General features: G+C 44.5%; 1 protein-coding gene across 1 annotated transcript in view; it reads right to left on the bottom strand.

Moving 5' to 3' along the window:
• The window catches only part of LOC128946103 (arrestin domain-containing protein 3-like), a 46,310-nt gene extending 41,490 nt beyond the window's left edge, over positions 1-4,820 (bottom strand). The window contains exon 1 of the mRNA XM_054290007.1: positions 4,541-4,820. Coding sequence (XP_054145982.1) covers positions 4,541-4,820 — 280 coding nt within the window. The remainder of the gene's footprint in view (positions 1-4,540) is intronic.
• Between the last annotated feature and the right edge of the window lie 18,964 nt (positions 4,821-23,784).

The raw sequence follows: 23,784 nt of genomic DNA, 5'->3' as shown, positions 1-23,784 counted from the left end.
GATGACATGGAAGCCTCAGCGGAAAACACTGACCGTCCTGTAGAGGAGGAACCAATTCACCAACCACAGTTTGGCAAGCACTCTGCATCACAAACCCAGTCCTCTTCTTTTTAAACAAAACTAGGGGGAGATGTTGCAGTGTGTTGCAATTTCCTGTTTTAGACTTCCCAGTCCCCCAGGTGTGCCAACCTCTCCTTTCCCCTCCCCCTTGCTCCCTTGCTAGGTGCTGTCCGTCAAGCTCTACATTCCAGCAAGGGCATCATGTGATTGGCAGAAGTTCAAAAGATGCTTCTCAGTCCTGGGGTCATTGGCCTGTCTATGTGTCATTGTCCCCTGAGACCCTCCCCCTCCCACCTGGTTGGTGGCTCACCTATCCTTTCCCTCCCCCCTCCCTGTGGGCTTAAAAGGACATTGAGGCCATGCGGTCGGTTATTCTGTGGAGCTGTTACAAGATTCAGAGATCTGTGACCCTGGAATAAAACTCTGGATTAAACCCTCCGCAGAATCCATCTCCTTTTCCTCTTCACCTAGCCTAAGGACTTTCACCAGAGGTAAAACTGAGTTCTTATTAGCCTGGACTTGTTCCAAGTGCCTAGCTGCAACATCCAGCCAGCCAGAGGCATCTCTGTGGTGAAATACCACAGCTGCCACCTCTGTCCAAGCAGCAGGGGCCAGACGAGCCCAGGCACGTTCCATCCGGTAATATTGGGATCTAATTCGAATAACTATGTCCTCTTTAAATTTAACATGGTATTCTCTAATTGTCCTCCAGTGCTCTGGTTTGTGTCATGGTTATCTTATCACTTGGACAGGTCAGTCGGTGCATGGCCTTACACTGTTCGTCTAAGTTACAAAAAGCCCTTTTCACATCTTATGTTTTACTAAGGTCTATAGTACAATACATTCATCACCATACTGTTTCTATAAGAGATACATAGATATTATATTCATTACACTACTATTTCTATGAGCAATACAGGGCATACTTAAGCTGATTATGATATATTAACAAGCAGCTAGAAAGAATTATGATTTTTACTATACTAAATACTTATAATCAATAACAACATGCAAAAGCTAATACATAAATGTGAAAGCCAGTATTATCTGGTCATTTTTAACAATCTTAAATCCAAGTATTAACATAGCTGTAACTGCTGCCATTTCAAGGTCTGCCTTAAAGATCTGTAATGGAAACTGTTTTCCAATATGACTTCTAGTTAAAATTAAATAGAGCTCTCTAATAGTATTAAGTGATCTTAGTATTTTCTGCTACATTAATTGATTACGTTTAGTAATTTAGCTTCCTCCTACCGCCTAAATAGCAAGTGTCCAAAAACTGATTTTTTTTAAAAAGTGCACAAGCACCACCTAGAAAGTACCAAAAAAATTCAGGGGCACAAGAAGTGGCAAGCTGTCCAATTAATGTTGTTAAGAGTTAATGTATCAAAAATTCAAAGTTTAGCTCGATTTTGCTTGGATAGCAAAGACCCAAACATTTCCTAATTTCAATGAGAAAGCTGACCTTGTTTTGGAGTCATGATTTCTTGTATTGCTTGAAATGCTCCAATAAATTTGTGGTTTATTCCGATATAATTACCATGAACCCAGAAAAAAAATCCTGCTGATTCCAACAGTACAGACAGTTATTTAGATAAAACAATTGAGCATCTCATATACAAAAGGGTTGGCATAATAAAGGCACATATAGTGGGATTACACAAAAGACCCTTCCTGTTGTTAATAGTCTGAAGCATCATGAAGGAACGCTGCTACATTTTAAGATTTTTTAGTTCCCACTGTTCTATAAAAGTGCTGATGCTCCAATTTCTTTAGTGCACCAGAAATGCTGAAACAAACCTATGCAAAAATATAAAACCCCTAGAACACTATTTATGTAAATGCACCTGCAGCATGTAATGTCACAAAATAACAATCTTCAATACACTGAAAGAGTAAAGCAATGTGTATAATGCTTTTTGTTGCTGTTGTTGTTAAAAAAACGCTTGGAGGGCTTTGCTTGGTTTTAATTAAAAATAATAGCGTTTTCCTTGCACATACATTTTTTCATCCCTTCTTCCCTTCCTGTCAGATCAGCAGTCCCACTGAGCCTGAACAGCAGCAGCGGAATTATGGTAAGCAAGTACTGAGCTGTCAATCACAGACTAGGCTGAAGCAGGACTGGCCTAAACAGGCACGAGCACATCCCCTGCCAACCACTCATATACATACAATCTACATTACACCCCACTACATTTGCTCAGCAACTCTGCTCACAGTCTGGCCTGACTACCACAGAGGTAAGGAGAAAGGGGGAGGGCCATCACCCACGCCTCACCATCCGCTCTCCTCATACCACAGGGCCATGCTGCTGGCTTGCCCCATGTAGACACCCCTGTCCTGCACTTCTCTCAGGAGCGTGTGCTGACCATTACTGAAATGCGATTACAGATCGTGCTGGCCAGGGGCATGGGCCAGGAGAGATAACGGAGTGAGCGATGCAAGAGGCCGTGGGACCGTGTGTCCCAACGGCCGCCCCTGCTCACAACTCCTTGCTGGCCCAGTGGATGTGCACGGCAGGAGCTTGAATACTTCTGTCTGTCCCCAGAGGTGGGCATTCTCAAGAAAGGCAATGTGTCCTCTGCAGCCACTTCGCTCCGCCTCCCAGCACACACTAGAGAGCGGGCAAAGGAACTTCCCCCACGTCCCAGGCCCCTACAATCAGCGGCTGGCATCACCTTGGCAACAGGCTAACAAACCCCAGCAGGCCAATGACAAGGCAGGGACAGGGAGTGGTGTTCCAGACTATGGTAGGGTACAAGGCATAGAGTTAAACTCCACTCTGTGCAGCGAGTGTTCACAGTCCTGCCTGCAGCCAAGGGAAGGACAGTGGTGTCTCGGGACAACTGCTTAAGATTGTACGTGCTGCACGTGCAGCACCAGTCTTGCTTCTGGTGTTGGAATGTGTCAGATCTGTCCCTTCCCTGCCACCATTTGTTCCCTTTCCAGACAAAACCAAGCACCTATTATCGAGGTCAGCATTTGGATCTACAGGCCACATAGAAAGTCATTGCGTCTGCTTAAGTTGACAGAAGCATAGGATCTCCTTCTTACTTGCAAGGATACATCCTGCTATGAGTGACTCCTGCATGCTTGCCTGTTTCTGTCATCTGCAAGCCAGAGGTGAATGAATTTTTCGCATGAGAGAATTATTTCTAAGGCAGCAGTATAAAGAACATGTGAACTAGAAAGACATCTCATGAGCGACCCGAGCTTGCTTGCATCATGGTAACATAATTAAAATCGATAGCAACTGCTTTGTAGAAGATTTCTGCAGTAAATATCTTAAAAAATAAAAAAACAAAACAAAGACATACACACACACAAAAAACAACACCCCTCCGGCCGCCCCCAACAAAGTCAAAACAACACACCAAAACACCCAACCAAATTATGTACTCAGTTTTAACATTTTCTCGTTCTAGGAACTGAGTCATCACCACCACCTGACTGTGCAACCAATATGCGGAGAGAAGGAATACTCCCTCCCTTCTTCCCGGGACAGGCCCCAAACAGGATTGAACCGCTTCTAACAAAGGGTGAAAACTTCAGAAATAACAAGCTTAGAGTCCCTTGTACTTTCACAACAACGTAACTATGCAAACAATAGATTAGCAAATTTAAGACCCACAGTCCCACTCACAATGTAATACCCCATTTCCATACCCCAAAATAAGGGAATTTGCAGGGCACTTTCCATTTCTATAGGAGCTTAGCAGACCAGGTTTTCATTGAATGCAGGTTCCAGAACTCCTCAACTCAGAAGCGATGCTCCATTCATACAACCATGACCTCTTATTTGGCCTTTCAGACAGATTTTTACATCTGGGTCCCCCATAGAGGAGTTGAATAAAAGAAATTAAAGTAATTTACAAGTATACTAGTTTAGAACAAAGGAAGAAATGGAAAATTGCGGGTGCAGTAGTGATAGCATATCAAAGTAATCCACAGGAAATCTTTTATCTGCCAACAATGAATCAACCTCAAAAATAATTCTGCAAGTCAGACCTGTATCTGTTATGTGTCAAAACGTCTAATGGTACATCTTAATTACACTTATGATTCGATAGGATGCTACCAAGAAAATTATTTACTACATATCTGGTTTTGACTCAACAGCTATTTTCCCCATAGAGAAACAAATCACACTAATATTGCTAAAAAAAAAAAAAAAAGGAATTTTATATTACAAAGAAAGCACATATTAAAAAACAATGCAAATCCTTATGAAAAGACTGTTAAAAGGCAGGTATTTTTTAAAAGTCCTGTCTTCAGGTACTTTGAAAATGCACCTCAACATGCTTTTAAGTAAACGTTTAAATAGTCAAAAATGCAACCTAAGAATGTAACCAGCATTTCCTCATCTTTAGAAATAGTGAACACTCTGAGACTGCGTATTAAGGAGGGATAAACCAAGCAAAGATACATCTTTTTCTGGAAATATGTCTGCATGTAATGAATGAATAAGCGAAAAGCTTACCTCTTGCATGCCCGACTAGAACGTCCTTATAGTTAAAATACTCGACTTCTTCAGTGTAATTTTGTGTATAGGCAGTGTTGGATCCAGCATTTCTAGATTCGCTCCAACGTACTTTTGCATGTCCTCTTGCATGAATTTTAAGAGCTTTCACTCTAATTTCCCCAGTAACTTCTAAACTGATCCTTCCTGAGACTGTGTCCCCGCTAGAATACACGGGGATATTGCTGTTACTGAGACAGTCAAAGCTTATTGTCAAACTCTTCACCTTCCCCAGCACCATGATTTTTAACGAAGTGTATAAAAATATACTGCAAGGAAAACAAAAAAAAAGTCAAGGTCTCATACAAAACGCGACCTTCACGTTACACTGAACAACGCCTCTGCTGCGTAGAGCCTGCCCACCAGATCAGCGTGTCCCCTACGAACGCTTCATCGGAATTGCTGAGAAGACAACGACAGCCGCCCAACACTACGATATCCGTACAAAGGCAGCTGGCCCGCACGCTGCCAGGTCACTTTAAGAACAGCTTTGTGAAAAACAACCACCCCCGCGCATGCGCGAAGCGAGTCGTAGCGGCGGTTTCCTCCACCGCTTGCCTGTCTTTCCTGCCGCGTTCGGGTTTTTTTTGTGTTATCACTTCCATCTCATGCAGAGAGTCAGAGCACTCCCTGGTGGAGTCAGAGCTCTGCTACGAGTTCGCAGTATGGTATTGAAATACGTACTGAAGAACTGAGAGAAAAACGTCGGGGGGAGGGGGCGCTAGCGCTCCTTGTCCACAGGGTCATCTCAATCTCATCTCATCTCATCTGTCACGGCCTGGGGATCCTGGCTTGCTGATTGGGAGGTGTCTCGGAAGAAGCTGGCAGCTGAAATCGGGCAGCAGTCGGTGGGCACCAGGCCCTGGATTCTGGCAGTAGACGGCACGGGTTCTCCCCCTCAGCCGGGGGTTGCCTGGCTAACAGTAAAGAACGCAACGACCTTAAAAATACATCATCTGTATCAAAATAATAAATGAGAAAACACTATAGAGCCATATGCAAATTATGCCGAGGCCTGCCTATAATTTTGCCAGGATTGGTCCCTTCACGAACAAAAGCTTTGGGCAAGGTCTGTAACTGAGCAACGTGCCGAGCAATTCCCTGACACAATGGTTCTGTTCTTTACTGTTAGCCAGGCAACCCCCGGCTGAGGGGGAGAACCCGTGCCGTCTACTGCCAGAATCCAGGGCCTGGTGCCCACCGACTGCTGCCCGATTTCAGCTGCCAGCTTCTTCCGAGACACCTCCCAATCAGCAAGCCAGGATCCCCAGGCCGTGACAGATGAGATGAGATGAGATTGAGATGACCCTGTGGACAAGGAGCGCTAGCGCCCCCTCCCCCCGACGTTTTTCTCTCAGTTCTTCAGTACGTATTTCAATACCATACTGCGAACTCGTAGCAGAGCTCTGACTCCACCAGGGAGTGCTCTGACTCTCTGCATGAGATGGAAGTGATAACACAAAAAAAACCCGAACGCGGCAGGAAAGACAGGCAAGCGGTGGAGGAAACCGCCGCTACGACTCGCTTCGCGCATGCGCGGGGGTGGTTGTTTTTCACAAAGCTGTTCTTAAAGTGACCTGGCAGCGTGCGGGCCAGCTGCCTTTGTACGGATATCGTAGTGTTGGGCGGCTGTCGTTGTCTTCTCAGCAATTCCGATGAAGCGTTCGTAGGGGACACGCTGATCTGGTGGGCAGGCTCTACGCAGCAGAGGCGTTGTTCAGTGTAACGTGAAGGTCGCGTTTTGTATGAGACCTTGACTTTTTTTTTGTTTTCCTTGCAGTATATTTTTATACACTTCGTTAAAAATCATGGTGCTGGGGAAGGTGAAGAGTTTGACAATAAGCTTTGACTGTCTCAGTAACAGCAATATCCCCGTGTATTCTAGCGGGGACACAGTCTCAGGAAGGATCAGTTTAGAAGTTACTGGGGAAATTAGAGTGAAAGCTCTTAAAATTCATGCAAGAGGACATGCAAAAGTACGTTGGAGCGAATCTAGAAATGCTGGATCCAACACTGCCTATACACAAAATTACACTGAAGAAGTCGAGTATTTTAACTATAAGGACGTTCTAGTCGGGCATGCAAGAGGTAAGCTTTTCGCTTATTCATTCATTACATGCAGACATATTTCCAGAAAAAGATGTATCTTTGCTTGGTTTATCCCTCCTTAATACGCAGTCTCAGAGTGTTCACTATTTCTAAAGATGAGGAAATGCTGGTTACATTCTTAGGTTGCATTTTTGACTATTTAAACGTTTACTTAAAAGCATGTTGAGGTGCATTTTCAAAGTACCTGAAGACAGGACTTTTAAAAAATACCTGCCTTTTAACAGTCTTTTCATAAGGATTTGCATTGTTTTTTAATATGTGCTTTCTTTGTAATATAAAATTCCTTTTTTTTTTTTTTTTAGCAATATTAGTGTGATTTGTTTCTCTATGGGGAAAATAGCTGTTGAGTCAAAACCAGATATGTAGTAAATAATTTTCTTGGTAGCATCCTATCGAATCATAAGTGTAATTAAGATGTACCATTAGACGTTTTGACACATAACAGATACAGGTCTGACTTGCAGAATTATTTTTGAGGTTGATTCATTGTTGGCAGATAAAAGATTTCCTGTGGATTACTTTGATATGCTATCACTACTGCACCCGCAATTTTCCATTTCTTCCTTTGTTCTAAACTAGTATACTTGTAAATTAATTTCTTTTATTCAACTCCTCTATGGGGGACCCAGATGTAAAAATCTGTCTGAAAGGCCAAATAAGAGGTCATGGTTGTATGAATGGAGCATCGCTTCTGAGTTGAGGAGTTCTGGAACCTGCATTCAATGAAAACCTGGTCTGCTAAGCTCCTATAGAAATGGAAAGTGCCCTGCAAATTCCCTTATTTTGGGGTATGGAAATGGGGTATTACATTGTGAGTGGGACTGTGGGTCTTAAATTTGCTAATCTATTGTTTGCATAGTTACGTTGTTGTGAAAAACACATTCACACTCCTGTGAAAATTTAAAAAGTTTAATAAAGGACAATAGGAGAAAAGGATCATAGAGCAAAGGTAATTACAGCCAGGTGTATCTTGGCACTTAGCCAAGACCACACTCTTACATCTAGGGATACCCCTTATATACCTTTTCCATTACATCAGCCTGTTGCATATTCATAGATCCTATGCATATCTCTAAACTAGTTTACATTTTCCAGGAACTATTGTACAGGGCCCCTCCTTGGGTCTGTCTTTTTAGAGCATGCGTGTTTCTTGGCTATGGTTTTGTCTCCTCTTTATCACTTCCAGTTTGGGCCTTGGTCCTCACTGCCTTCAAACGGTGAGTGCTGATAGCTGGCATATCTGTAGCAGGTGTCCTCATCCTGTGTTCATTGGATTTTATCCCATCATAGCAGGCATTTTTACACAAGCATTGCTATTTCACTACTATGTCTAAACTTAATTAACAACAGAAATAAAAACGATATCTTTATAAGAAAGTTACTTTAACATCACACATATAAAATCCGTTTTAATATTTGTGAAAAGCCTATATTCTATGTTGGGACCCTGGATGCTGAGAATTTTCAACTTTCTGTGCTTAAAGGCACAGACCCACAAGAGTGCACTGCATTTGACCTGAGGCTGTGGAGAAGACTTCCAAAATTGATTGATTGCACTGGGATTACGGGTGTGTAGTTGGTTACAAGTGTGTAATATCACAGGGTGGAAAACTTAAAGTTTGGGATTTTAGAATATGGAAATATATATGAAGAAAAATTGAGGTTTTAAGGTGGAGGCAGGTTGTTCTTCTTTACCTTCTTCCTTCTTCATGGGTTTGGGTGATGTTTTTTAATTGGACAGAAAAATCTGCATTGCAGGCTTAGAGGGATCAGTTATTAGGTTAAAAGGGAAAATAATCTAGATGTCATTTCTTATTTGGATAATTTAGTCTTAAAAGACCTTGTAACAGGAGATAGCCATTTTGTTCCTTGCCAATGAAAGGCTGCAGAACTCATGGTTGTGAGACTGCTTCACTGATAAGAAATAATAAACTCCTGAGTCCAAACATGAACTACGGTCTCAAGTGCCTTCAATCCAGTCCAGAGAAACCGATAACTGGTGCCTCCGTGTAAAAGTGGCAGCTCAGTAAGAAGAAACTGTGCCAGGAACCCTTGATGAAAACCAGGACACAGGAAAATTTCTCCGCAGATGAACATCTTGGTGTTTGGACATTCGGAAAACCCGGTGGAAGGAGCCAATTCCCGTAACATTCAGGTCGCAGAACAGACCAGGCCCATGAACAGCAGACCCATTAGGGTCCGGTAAGCTGTCAAGGAGTCGGGATGGGGAGTAACCCCTCAAAAACTGAATCGGATGTCCTAAATAATCTAGAAATATTGATGAAATAGCATCTCACTCGAGTCTCAAGACAGGAACCGGAACTTTTGTCATCCTGGGTGAGGGAGGTGTGCCCAAATACCTTTTAATGTCTTATTTGACCCAAATCTGTGGGAAGATGTAAATACTAAGCTTTACCACGTGGCTATGCATAAAGGCAAAAATGCTGCGAGACTGCTTTTTGTTGGTAGAGTTGTGCATGATGTTTTACATGCGGCAAAATGCAAGAAACCCTTTGCAGAGGCTGCTTTGCAAACATCTCTGTGGCTGCAGGGCATTTCCTCGCAGGCTGGAAACCAGGGACCTGCGGCCCCCACAGGAGGAAAGACTGTCCCGTCCCCCCCCTTTTCCCCCTGAATTACAAGAGGGAGGTCTTATCCCTATAAACGCTGTCTTGGAGTCATCCCCTGGTCCGGGAGAGGTGCGCAGTGGGGGTGATGCAGCCCAGGCAAAGCCCGAAAGGGAACCAGGGGGATTTCCCAAGATGAAACTGTTGGTGGGGGAGGTGGACGAAGCAGACATGGCATTTTTTGAATTCTTTACATGTACGCGTATCTCGGAGATAGAAGCGGGAGGGGCTCGGGAAGTCACCGCTTTCTCCACCCCTCTCGACACCTTGGGAGCAGTTCCAAATAGCTGAGCCAGCCTCCGGAGCTGGGGTGGCAACCCCCCTGTTACCTGATGGTCCACCCATAGCTCCTGCCCCCGCCCAAGCCCCAAAACCGACGTCAGAAGGGTCTCTCCAGCCCCCTCGGTCAGCAGGGGCGGCCCCGAACCCAGTAGACGTCTGATTTGTCCCACCCCCTCCCGCCTTCGAGCCCCAGGCTACGGCACAAAGGGCGGAACCCAGATCGAGTGGGTCGGACGTCATTCCACGGCCTGGAGCAGCCTCTCCCCTCCAGCCCGCGCAGCCAAAAGCGGTGGGAGGGGTAGCCTGAAGTGATACGTGGAATAAATAGACTCCACAACCAGATATAGTTATGAAGTGGGTATCTATGTCAGCACCCGGCGCAGGCGAGATAGCTTCTCATGAAAACTTGTGCCCCGAGCCTTAGTCTGACCCACATGTTTATTCACAAAGGTTTTCCATATGCAATACATTGCACTACTTTCCATGCATATTCAAGCCCTGGCCCTGCCTGTCCTCGCCTCGCATGGTAATTAGATCCACGCCCTTCTGGGCATGCGTTGTTTGCTGTGGTGGTCGCACGGGGGTCTCTCGGTAGTCTCTGAGGCTGAAGACTGTGGTCTTCATCACGACAACTTTTGAACTTTTCTCCTTTGCGTGTGCACTTTTGGTCCCTTGGTGCTTATCTGAGTACGTCTGTCGGCCTTGATCAGCTTGGAGATGGAGGAGTCCCTTTATCTGGGTTCTTTGCATCCCTTGGTCTCCTCTGGTATTGTTCTTTATGCAAGAAGCTTCTGAAATTTGCGTTTTCCTATGCCCTTTGTACCATGGCAGAGGTTTCTTAAGTAAAAAGGTTAAATTTCAACACATAGTTCTACAGGCTAAATTTTAAATGCTTAATTCATATTACTAACTCAAATGAACTCCAAAAATCTCTATTTTAGCTCCCCCTGATCCCGCTCCAGCAGCGTCAGCAGAGCCTGAGAAGTCGCTAACCATAGCTCCCCCAGGGGACGGGGACATTTTAACCATGCGGAAGCGCTCCCCACAGATAGGGGACTCCCTGACTTACTGGGGACCAGCCCGAGAGCGGGTGGATCGCTCACCCGTGCACAACAGTTTAAAACCCTGAAATGCTCGCAAGATACGCAATCTGCGCAGCCAGGAACTGCACAGACAGATCAGGCTACGCAAAGTGCACAGCCACCGTGAACAGCGAAAAATAAGGAATTAGCGCAGCCCGGTGCAGGTAGGATGGCGTCCAGCGGGGTGGCCCCAGCAACTCCGTGGCAATTTTTAAATGTAACAAGCATGGCTTTGCCTTCAGCAAGTTCGCAGAGCCTGATGGGGACAAGCTGGGGGCAAACAGAGGTTGCGGGAGAACAGGAACCATTTGGAACAAGTGAACAGGAAGACAGTTCGTATTCCAGACCGAGGGTTACAAACAGACCCAGAAATCACAATCGGTGGTTCACTAATGCCCATCGCTGCGGCGGGGATTCTTCCTTCCCTGCCTGCTTTCTTTCAAATGCCAACAGACCACATGGCAATAGATGCGGTCTTCCCGGGTCCTTGTGTTAAAAATAGGTTAGAAACAGTTGTAAAATAGTTGATCGTTAAGCATGTACTGTTAGTTTGGTTATTATATTGTAAAAGGGATTAAAAGGGTTGTGAAAAATCCATATTTTATGATTGGCTTTTCGCAAATATTAAAATTAATATTATATGTGTTATGCTAGAAAGTTATGCTGTATTAATTTTCTTAAGTAGTGTGTAAATTTTGCTTTAGGTTATAACATAATGTAAAATAGAAACTATGCTATGTCAGATACGTGTTTTTAAAGAGAGGACTCGCAGCAAGATAGCAGCCATAGGACACCGAAATCTTTCAGAGAAAAAGAATTTATTGCTCTCCTATCAGAAGAAACTAACTTCTTCCTGCCTTGCTCAGCCCTGAAGACACCATTAGGATTAGGAGGAAGAAGTTGACACTCACCAGACAGAATCCTGTGTTTGAATGGAATTTATGCATCATGGATGAGGTGTATGAATATGCAACAGGTTATTGTTTTTAAGGGTTAATCCTCTGTTAGCGGGTGTCCTTTTTCGGGCTTATTTTTCCCAGAAAGAGGTAGCCGGACTGTTTGTAAGTCTTTGTTTCTATTGTCTCATATTGTCCTAATCGCAATTGTTCAAATTTTTATTACTCTAATTATATTACTATTTTTATAACCATTTCATTACTATTAAACTTTTAAAATTTTAAAAACAAGCGACTGATGTTTTTCACAAGGTAGTTGTAAGAAATACGGTACTCAACGTACCATAATACACCTAAGTAAAGTGCACCACTCCCCAAGCGAAACGAGCCAGCCTGGACAGAACTGTAATGGGCCAATCAAGTGCCTTAAACCGTCATGCAAATGAAGGATCCAAAAAGGAACCAATCCAGAGGGACAAAAACCAGGATAAAAAGGGGCTTCTGACCCACTGAAGGTGTGCTGCTCCATCTGGGACATCAGGGACATCCCTACATCGCTGCTTGGCCCTCAGGCCCCCATGCTTTAGGACTTTCTTTTTCTTATAATAAATGCTGAAATCACTTTAGTACCAAGAGCCTGATCTCATTTTTAACAGCTTGGGGGCTTCGCTGGGATATGGCCTCACCCACCTGAAGGACAGGATGCCTGCCTATCTCCTCCACGGAGGGACCTTGCCTAGGTATCCAGGGGGAGAGGCCTGAGGCACGCATGAGGCACAGTGGAGCTGGTAAGTATCACCCATCCACAGGTGGGGGGGGGGTGTGTGTGTGTTTGAGACTGGTATAAATTATCAAATTGGTAGCCAAATTTATAAAGAATTTAACAAAGATTTATTAGATCAATAACAAAAAAAATAGAATTTCGAAAAACCACCACAGCCAAGACAGCGTCAGCCCTGGGTGCGGGCGCTGGGTGAACCAAGGTTCGACTGACAAAGTGACAGCAACTCACCCAGAGGTTCACCCCAAGTGTTTCGAGCAGCTCGCTTATATACAGTTTATTCTGCCTGAGACAGGGATAACCGAATGTTTCTTTGTCTCTCTTTACATGTAGAACTGCATCTATACATGTGCAGGATCAGACAAAGGTAAGTCCATGGGTCCAGACAAAATGTCTGAGTATCTAGGCAGAGTGTGTATTCACATGTAGTAGAGTGACGGCCAGTTCCTGAGCAGGGCAGATGAAATCACTTCAGGTGCAGGTCTTGTGAGTAGCTGAGACATTCCATTAATCATGGTCCAGGCTAGTTTAGATGCTATCTGCCCAGGTGCAGATGCCAGGGGGCAGTCCCGTTCATACATTAACAGACCTGATATTAACGCTGTCCAGGAACTAGTTGAATAAAAATAAGACTATGCTCCCAGCCAGAGTGGTCAAAGACATAACTTTAGACTTTTACAATATTTTATACATATATAGCATGAATTATCTCTACCATATACTACAAGACGGAGCCAGAAGCCTAAGCGGCACGGAGCCCCGGAGTGTGGACCTCTTATACCAAGGTTTCAGATCTCCTCGAGGAGACCCTCTGGGAATGGAGGGAAGCGAAAAACGGAAGACTAAATGACTCGCCCCCAATCCTCCTTTTTCTGGCATCCAGGGGCAGGCCCCGTTAAAGCCTGACAAGCCACTGTCCCTCTTGGCATGTAGAGGGCCTTGGTGAGAGAGTGAGTCACATGCAAACAAGCCATTCTCCAGGCCGGTGGGGGGCTGTGGCTTAAAGGTGTGAGTGATCTGCAAGATCAGCCTCTTTAGTGAACTGACACCAGAGGCGATCAGTTTGAGTCCTTCCCGGAGACTCAGCAATACTGAAGCCCAGAGGCCGACCACAGGCGAGGGGGGCTGCGGTATCATAGGACTTTTTAGCAGCATGGCTGAGAGGAGTAGTTGTGTGGCACATCCTTCAGGGTACGAAGGTGGGAAGTCCAGCCTGGGCAAGGTGCGGACGTCCGAACTCCTGACTCCAAAACTATCTCTAGGGAAGAGGGATACCCAAGCCTTGGGGGAGGTGGAAGGAGTCAGGGTGGGGCCCTACACGAACCAATGATTCTCTGACAACAGGGATCTGCTTTGTGTGAGCCTTAGAGGTTTGCTAATGTTTCCTTCCCCTGTTCAATAAAAGGAAAAGGGAAACTCCAGAGTGCTGAACCTAGGTCAGTGGGGAAACTTAGTGTGTCAGTACAGACGGTTCTGAGGTGTCAGAAAAAAGTACCTTATGTAGTCCGAGAAGGCAAAGCACCAAGAACCAGAGAAGTATGAATGAACAGGTCTGATGTGAATGGACATGTAATTGAATGTGAGATAGAGTGTCTCTCCTGCAGTGTGTGTGTGAGTGAAAAAGAGTAAGTACTCCTTAGATAAGGAGCCAGATAAGAGTGCCCAGGGGCACCCAAGTCAATTGCTACAAGGAGACCTTTCAGCATAAACAGAAAGAGATTGGAAAGATATTCTCTCCTAAGTAAAACAAGAGTAAAACAGAACTTTTAAAGGACCAGTAACAGTAAGTAGTTTTATTTACCAGTCCGAAAGCTTATAGTAACTAAAAATCACTATGGGTCAGACCCCCAGTACACGGGGAGGGCGATCAAAGAGAAAAAATAAGAAGATTCCTCCTGGAAGCCCCCTAGGTGATTTACTGGATGACTGGAATAAGTGGGAAACAACTAGAAAGTTAGATCAAGTAAGGATGATTTATTATTGTGTGAAACATTGGCCAAAGAGGAAATTACAGCAAAAATCCTTAAAGTGGCCTGTGACAGTGGTCACAAGGGTTTTCAGGGTGAAGAGAGAAGCGAGAATGTTGACCTCATGTTCAGAAGGCTTCATTTATTATTTTATGATATATATTACATTATAACTATACTAAAAGAAATAGAAGGAAAAGTTCTCTGAAGGCTAGCTAAGCTAAGAATAGAAAAGAATGAATAACAAAGGTCTGTGTCTCAGCAGAGAGCGAGACCCAGCTCTGCCGTGAGTGGTCAGTAAATCCAAACATCCACAGGAGACCAATCATGGATCCACCTGTTGCATTCCACAGCAGCAGATAACCATTGTTTACACTTAGTTGCTGAAACTTCTCAGCTTCAGCAGGAAAAATCCTAACGAAAGGATTTTAATGAAAAGATGTCTGTGACAGTGGCCCTGGTATAGAAGTTGAGATATGTGTTTATGTAATTTCTTATATCAGCAAGTATGTAACCAAGAAAACCCTAATTCAGAAGAAGTAGAGTATGTTACTTGCTGGGTGAAATTCTTAAAAGGAGATTCTAAGGTATACAAACTGAAAAAGGATAAAGAGCAGAAATCAGAGGAAAAAGATTAAGAAAACGAAGGAGTTATTCAAAAAAGGTGGGATCCCTTGGACTATGCAACCCCACCAGTTCTCCCTCCTAACTATCAAGCTACCCTCCACTTAACTCCCAGCCTCCTGCTTCTCAAAACCTATCTTTATCCCCTCCAGTGATCCCTGCCTCTCCTCTATCTCCCCAGGGAATATCCATGTAATTTTTACCTCCTCCAACAACCCCACTCCCCCATATATATCCACCCCTTGATGCTTTTTCCCTGCTGCTTTGTACCCCCACTAACTTGCAGCTTGCTTCACCTGTAAGTCAGAATACAACATATCTCCCCGAGAAAAAAAACCCTGGATATATCCTCCAACCTAACAACTGAACCCTCCCAAAGTGATAACAAAGAATAAGTGAGCCAGTCGAGTAACCATTCAGATGCTGGCAATTACTGTAATACCAGATCAAAAAGTAGTGTAAGGGCAGAGGTAAATCATGAGAGGCTGAATCCCCTGAGGGAAGCACCATTAAGTAGGGGGGTGTGAGAGTCTGTCCAAATTTTCCCTCATCTGCCTCACAATTGATCGTCCTTGGGAGACTACTGAAGAGAAGACCCCCCCCCCCCTCCCCCGTCTAGAATATCTGTCTCTGAAGGAGAAAAGTCACATGCCACGGGCCCTGAGACCTGAAAGCTAAGTGTTAAGCTATTGTTTTCGCTGTATGCTAAGAAGGAGGCACCGTGCCCCGTTTGCAACAATAGCAGCTTTGGAAGCTTTCCCACCTCTCAGCCTGGCTGGACTTCTCCTGAGTTTCAGGTGGTCTCCCACAGAAGATCCTCATCTGTTTTACAACCACCGTGACAGACAGACTGAGATGTAAGAAGCCTCACCATCGAGGACTGAGACATGAAAAGGCCCCTCTGCTCCTTCCAAGGACTGGGACTGACACCCCCAGCCCAGGGGAGGTGTGTGGGGGAGGCAAGTTGACCAAAGCGAGATGTTTGCTTGCAGGTTGTGACCACTGGACCGAGAACACAATGGCTGTCATTTACTGCTGAGAACATAGACTACCTGTTACATCTGTTCCCTATTGTATCTGTTTTCCCCCCCTCACAATTTTCAATAATAAAAACCTCTGAGTTAGCTAGAGCCTTTGAGATCTCCCCAGCATAGCAGGCGGACCCTCGACTGGACTGGACCAAAGGACTTCATCTCTGCGTTGGTAGCTATATCCCCTCTGTTATGAACAAAATTCGGGTAATATTTTTTTTGTGAGAAAAAGTTGCAAAAAAGGCAGCCAGAGCACTAGCTGCCCAAGTTCTTCGTGTTTTGTTATTGTAATCACGAGTCGTTGTGGCTAATCGCTCCTTTTGTATCAGCAGAGCCTCGCCCGAAGCTAAGTTGTACCTTTCCCAGAAGAGTGAGAACCTTCCTGAATAGTAGAAGAGACCTGAGAAGGTGGGGGGGGCTATGCAAAGTGACTCCAAGACCACAATGCAGCATGGGTCCCCCAGTGTACAGAGAAGACCCCAAAACGACGAGCCACCTAAGAGTTGAGAGACTAGAGTGATGTCTGGACGTGAAGAGCCGAGTGCTGAGCCTGCAGAGATGCAGAACACCTTCGGACCCTCTCGCCCTGACCATGAGAGACGACCCCGGCGGTGAGACTAGGCCGACTGAGCCGGCAAAAGTACCATCTGACGGGATCAGCAGGCCCTAAAGGCTCCCACGAGGACGTGATCCCCAGCTCTGCCCCTTGTGGACAGAGCTGCGCATATCCTCCTCCTCTGAGTCGCTTTGGGAGAGACGACGGAAACTGCAGACCCGACGGAAACTGCAGACCCGTCGAGCCACCCAATCCTGAGCTGATCACTTTTAATAAAGGCATTGAAAAAGGAGAAGAAGTCTCCTAGCCCTTTGTTTATTTCACCCTCTCCCTCTCTCTCTCTCTCTCTCTCTTCTCTCTCTTTCTCTATCTTTTTCTCTCCCCTAATCCTTCTATTGCATTTTTGCTGTGGTTATTTCAATAAAACTGCATTTTTTTTGATTATCACTGCAAACCCCCTTGTACCGTGTTGTTTTTTGCACTCTTGAGATCATTCCTACGAACCATCAGGTCATCTGTTCACTAGGACAGACCCTGACAGGGGGTAGGAAGATTAATTCCAGCCCAAAGATATAAACACCTATTGGTCATAGTTGACCATCTAATCCACTGGGTTGAAGCCTTCCCCATGAGAAGGGAGACAGCCCAAACTGTGACAAAAGCTCTCTTGGAAGAAATTATTCCAAAATACAAGCTAGTAAATACTATTGATTCGGACTGTGGCCCCCACTTTACATCCAGTGTTCTGCAACAAATCACCAGGGCCTTGGGAATAAAGTGGTAGTTACACACCCCTTGGCACCCTCAGAGTTCTGGGAGAGTCGAGAGGGTGAATCAAACCTTAAAGAATATCTGAACAAAATTGGTCTTAGAAACCCAATGGAATTGGGTCAAATATTTACCACTAGTCCTATTACGAATAAGAACCATACCCAGAACAGATCTAGGGGGTCTTGCCTTATGAAATGGTTGGTTGGGCTGCCTTTCTTGCTTACCCCGTACAGTGTTAGGGAACATCTAGAGCGGGGGACGACAATGCAAAAATATATAGAAACAGTAACAACAACCATAGAAGAACTAGGGAACAGGGGCTACCTTCCCCAAACTTCCCCACTGGACATGGTATTAACCTGGGAGACTGGATATTGATTAAATAATGAAAAAACCCTCCACTAACTGCTCGCTTTGAAGGCCCCTTCCAGGTGCTGCTTACAACAAACACCACAGTAAGAACAAAGGAGCAGGTGTGTAATGCAGCCTCCTGCTGGGTTCAGGTTTGTCCCCAAGCAGGCTGCACGGGTCCGGATAGCTCAGTCCTCTACGGGACAGACTGCCGGAATAGCCAAGCAGTTCTTGGCCGCTGGCAACTTTAGCAAGCTTAAGTGATATCAGCTCTTTAGTGATTATCAGCTCATTGTGATTTCAGCTCTTAGCTTGCTAGGTGCTGCAGGCAGGCAGACACAAGGTGAGAGAGGATAAGGCTGTTTAAAGTTCCACAGCGATGTCGTTATTGGGTCGTCTGAGAAGGGTTCCAGTGACAGCTCTTCTGTCCGAAATAGGCTAAAAGAGCCCATTATATAGGATACAGAGGGACCAGAAATTGTCCAATAGCAAGGGTTAAAGGAAAGTTACCTATAGGCTTACAGAGAGATAAGCAGGGGTCCAAAGGCAGAAGAGGGGCTTCTAGCTTATTCACCATGATTTGGCATTTCCTATACATAGACTTCTGCTCGCCATGGGGCCCTTGCAGGCCCTGTGCCTGCTACAGGGGTGAACTCATGCAAGTCGAGTGAAGGGTCCAGTACAACCCCCAGCTGAGACAAGCGAATGGACTATAGCCAACAGAGACGATAAAGACTTGAAATTGGTCCTGAAGAAGACACCGAAAGAAGCGCAACCCTGAACACAACCCCCCACGGGAAAAATCTACATTGTTATCTGTATATCCTTAAAGTTTGTTAATGTTTTTTATAGTTATAGTATAAGTTTAAGTTTTGTTTAGCTAAGAATTTGCAGTCAAAATAATATCTCAGCTTCTGTTCCATAGAGCACTCTCCATGCAACCCTAATTGGGAGCAAATTGAGGGAAGAGTCGGGGCGATAAGGGTCATGGCAGAATGTCTGCAGAAGAAGGGGAAACCAGAGGTGGGAGGCAAGACTGGATCAGGAACTACCTCCGGGAAATACTCTCTGGGCACCGAGAAAACCCCTGTGGAGTGAGAGGTGAGGAGGCCAGCCCATACCAGACTCCCACTGGTAGCAATGCTACTGATAGTGGGGCCCTTGGAAAATGTTAAAATAGACTCTGAAATGTTAGGCTTTGTGTTGCACCTGCGTAAGCAGTATGATAAATTATATAATTGTTAGATGTGATGACTGTTTAGTAATTAAATATAATTATTGTATAATAAGAAGAACCATGAGAAACTATGTTGGAAATTTAAGGGGGGCTATGCTTGGCTGAAGTCTATGTATACAATAGAACAATATAAGTTTAATAATTAAAATGAAAGTTATATAATGATAGAATATAAAAACATGTCCATCTCAAATGTATAGTCGGAATCAGATTTGGGTTGAAATACCCCGATTCCCAGAGCTCTAAATAAAAGCACTGACATAATCATTTTCGTGATTATGTGTTTCTGAACGCTAACACTACGACTCATCCACTTTGGTGGAAGTGGAGGAAACACTTGTGAGAAGTTTTACTAGCCCTTATATAGAGGAGATACAGTAAGTGTATTAATCAGAGTACACACAAACACGAATCCCAAATGTATCGATCACTCCCAGTTAACAACCTGTAAAGAGGATAAAATATATTGGCCAGCTAAAAATATTGCAGACCCAAGCCAGAGGATGTCAGGAGAGTGCCCTATGAAAGAAAGATGGGTATGTTTTGAACAAGAATGTGAAACCAACTTAGAGAATACATTCAAAGAGAAAGAAGTGCAATTGAAAAGACAAAGGGATAGAGAGGGACAAATATATGGTAAGAATCTTTTTATTGTTATAGTGGAAACAATTACAAAAGAATTTAATCTGATTGTTGGGTGTGCAGGGGGACACACTTAAGTGATATTAGGCCATGGGATGGTATCAGTTTAAGTCCCCTAGACATTTTTAAATGGATTACATCAAGAAAAAACATGGTAGTACCCAAAAGAAGGGAAAGAGAGTGGAAGCTTAAATCAACAATAATAGGGGAAGAGTGTCTATCAAGAAAAAGGAAAATGTATACTATTGAAGTAAGAGAAACTCCATGTAAAAGATATCTGACAGCAAATGACACACACACCAGGTGGATCCCAAAAACTCCCCATTCATATTGGTCAATAGAAAAAACTGAAAGTAGATGTGTATACAGTGAAAAAGAAAAAATGCTTGAATGCTTAGGAGATTATATTAACCCATTCTGGGCCATAGAAACCCTATCCAAATACTGGAAACATATAACAAATCAAGATTCTAATTTCTGGGATGCACCTAAAAATTTATTTTGGATCTGTAGTAACACGGCATATGTGAAATTACCGAGAGGGTGGACCAGGAGTTGCACAATTGGAGCAATAAAATCATTCTTTTTCTTACTGCCTAAGAATGCGAAATCAAACCTGGGAGTCCCAGTATATGATGATCTGTCCAGAAAGAAAAGGAGTTTATTTGGTGGAAACCAAAATTGGAACAATGAAATTTGGACCCCAGAAGGGATTATTGATACTTATGGGCCGGCTACCTGGGCTCAAGATGGATCCTGGGGGCACAGAACCCCAGTGTATATGCTCAATCAAATCATCCATTTACAAGCAATACTTGAAATAATGTCCAATCAAACAACTCTGACCACTCTTAAACCAGCAGCAACAACAAACATGATCAGTAATTTACCAGATTCAATTGGCAGTGGACTATCTCCTCACAGGGGAAGGAGGGATCTGTGGGAAATTTAATACTTCAGAATGCTGCCTAGAGATCGATGACCATAGTTATGCAATTACAAACATTACTCTAAATATTAGAAAACTAACCCGTGTTGGAACACAAAAATGGACCCCCTTGTTTGGAGAATCCGATTGGTGGGACAACTTGTTCACCTGGAACAGTAAATGGTGGGAGAAATTGGTCTTCTTTGTGGTGTGTGCACTAACAAGTGTAATATTACTACCATGTGCAATTCCATGTCTAGTCCGGATAGTAACCAGCATTGTCCAAAGCAGCATCATGCTGCAAGGTAATGTAGAAGGGAAAAATGGCGAAAAGGTAATGTTAATAAAAGAACAGAATAATCAGAATGCCAGAGATATGCTTGAACAGTGCGAGAAACTGAGAATAGTAGAAGTTGAATTTTAAAAGGTTGATGCAGACTGGAAGCCTGATCAAATACTTAGAGGGGGGAATTGTTAAAAATAGGTTAGAAACTGTTGTAAAATAGTTGATAATTGTAAAGCATGTACTGTTAGTTTGGTTGTTATATTGTAAAAATATTACAAGGGTATTTATTAGAAATATGGTACTCAAAGTACCATAACACACCTAAGTAAATTGCACCACCCCCCAAGCAAAACAAGCCAGCCTGGACAGAACTGTAATCGGCCAATCAAGCGCCTTAAACCTTAATGCAAATGAAGGATCCAAAAAGAAACCAATCCAACAAGACAAAAAACAGGATAAAAAGGGGCTTCTGACCCACTAAAGGTCTGTGAAATAAACAGGGCCAGGAGACTTCTCCTTTTTAATGCCTTTATTAAAAGTGATCAGCTCAGGATTGGGCAGCTCGGCGGGGCTGCAGTCTCCCGTCCTCTCTCCCAGGGCGACTCAGAGGAGGAGGATAAGCACAGCTCTGTCCACTAGGGGCAGGGCTGGGGAATCACGTCCTCGTGGGAGCCTTTAGGGCCTGCTGATCCCGTCAGATGTTAGTTTGCTCTGTTCCCTCCTGCCCGCTCCCGCTCCCGGTTTCGGGACGACTCCCATGCTCAGGGCGAGAGGGACTCCGAAGGTGTTCCGCATCTCTGCAGGCTCAGCACTCGGCTCCTCACGTCTAGACATCACTCCAGTCTCTCAACTCTTAGGTGGCTAGTTGTTTTTGGGGTTCTTCCTGCACGTTTGGAGTAGGGGTCCCACACAGCATGCTGGTCTTGGAGTCACTTTGCATAGCCCCCCCCCACCCTCTCAGGTCTCTTCACTATTCTGGGAAAAGTACAACTTAGCCTCGGGCAAGGCTCTGCTAATACAAAAGGAGCAATTAGCAAAAAAGGCCTGTGATTACAATAACAAAACACGCAGAACTTTGGCAGCGACAGTGATCTGGCTGCCTTTTTGTAACTTTTTCTCACAAAAAAAATTAACCGAATTTTTGTTCATAACAGTCTGCAGCTCCATCTGAGACATCGCTACATCGCTGCTGAAAAGAAGACCCAGCTCTGGCGCTGCAGCATCCTCGACGGGGACGCTCCTGCTCGGCCCGTGGGCCCCCATGCTTTAGGCCTTTCTTTTTCTTACAATAAATGCTGAAATCACTTTAGTACCAGGAGCCTGCTCTCTTTTTAACACTTGGATGCCCTCAGGCATCTCGGCAGCACCGATGGCCTCTCCCTTCGCACAGTCTGTTACATACCATGGTGCGGTCCGGCAGAAATTCCTCACAGACCTTTTCTTTCAGCTCAGATATTGTGTGCAGGATCTTTCCCTTTCAACAATGGCATCGTCCTCTACCCATCTTCCATACACTAAAATGGTGGCGCCTTGCACACGTCTTTTGTACGGAAAAATGGCGGCATTCTTGGCGCTTCCGTGAACAATGCCTATGTATTTCTGCCGACGCCATTTTGCGACCAACAAGATGGTCAACCTGCTGCAGCGCCACCCCTGGCCACTTCCTATATTGCACCCTCCAATTCTAATAATATGCGACAACAAATGCAACCACCAATTCCTTATACAGAAGGAAAAGGAATTATATCAGCCTCGAAGCCTGAAGGAGGAGCATCTTTTAAGGACTCAAACCCACAAAATACAAACAGAGTCTCCTTTCCTCATATTCCAGAAGCCATCTCAAATAATAACACAAAAGATTTTTCAAGAGACACATCCAATTCTACTGATTGGGCAGATACTGAAAAGCATTAAAAGAAGATTTCAACATGGCATCAACACAATTAATGACTGTGTCAAGGAAATATGGCAGGCAAAATGCAAATCCCAAGTGGATCAGCAGCACACAGGTAAAGTCCCCAGAAGGGAATTTGAATCCCTGCTGCTGTGGCCAAAGAAAACCTACCCAGCTCTTACAGAAAAAGATCTATTTGAACCCTGTTTATGGACAGATGCTAGCATGAAATTATATGATTGCGCCACCTTGCAGGACCCAAAGGCAGGGGCGCTATTGTCCGCTTGTAGAGATCTCTGCAAAGCAACATACGATGTGAAATACCTAGAATCTGCTGCACACCCTGAATCTGGTGAACACCCACCCTTACAGACCCCCTCAAGCAACTGAGGGCTTTTCCCCATGGGCAGAAGGGCAGGAGCCCACTGCTCCCCCCACCCGGATCCCCAGAAACCTCCCCTGAATCTCGTGCCCCCCTGCACGCCCGCCCCCCCCCCCTCCTCCCCCCAAGTCCCGGAGGAAGCCACTCCCTTTGAGGAGCAAGGGAATTTTCCCGGGGAGGAGAGGGAGGTGGAGGGGGAGGAGGACGAATGGGAGACTGCGGCTCAAGCAGACCCTGAGTGGGAACCTGTGGTGATGTTGTGAAAAACGCCAATCACTTGTTTTTAAAATTTTTAAAAGTTTAATAGTAATAAAATTGTTAAAAAGAATGGTAACACAATTAGAGTAAGAACAATTTGGACAAATTTAATTAGGTCAATATGAGACAATAAAAGCAAAGAGTTACGGACGTCCGGGTACCTCTCTCTGGGCATCACGAGCCCAAAAAAGGACCCCTGCTAACAAAGGAGTAACCCTTAGGAACAATAGCCCGTTGCATATTCATACACTTCATACATTATGCATAAATTCCATTCAAACACAGGGTTTTGTCTGGTCATTGTCAACTTCTTCCTTCTAATCCTAACAGCACCTTCAAGGCGGGAAGAAGTTAGTTCCTTCTGATAAGAAGGCAATAAATTCTTTTCCCTGAAAGATTTAGGTGTCCTGTGGCTGCTATCTGGTGCGAGTGCCTCATTCCTTTCTTTAAAAAAACCCCAGTAACATCGTTCTTATTTTAACAATTTTTATAATCTAAAAC

This window comes from Melozone crissalis, unplaced genomic scaffold, assembly GCF_028551555.1.
Source record: "Melozone crissalis strain CALT ecotype California unplaced genomic scaffold, PUWL_Pcris_2 ptg000074l_1, whole genome shotgun sequence".
Lineage (NCBI taxonomy): Eukaryota > Metazoa > Chordata > Aves > Passeriformes > Passerellidae > Melozone > Melozone crissalis.
Note: the sequence above shows the minus strand (reverse complement) of the source record. Positions and strands in the feature narration are given on the sequence as shown.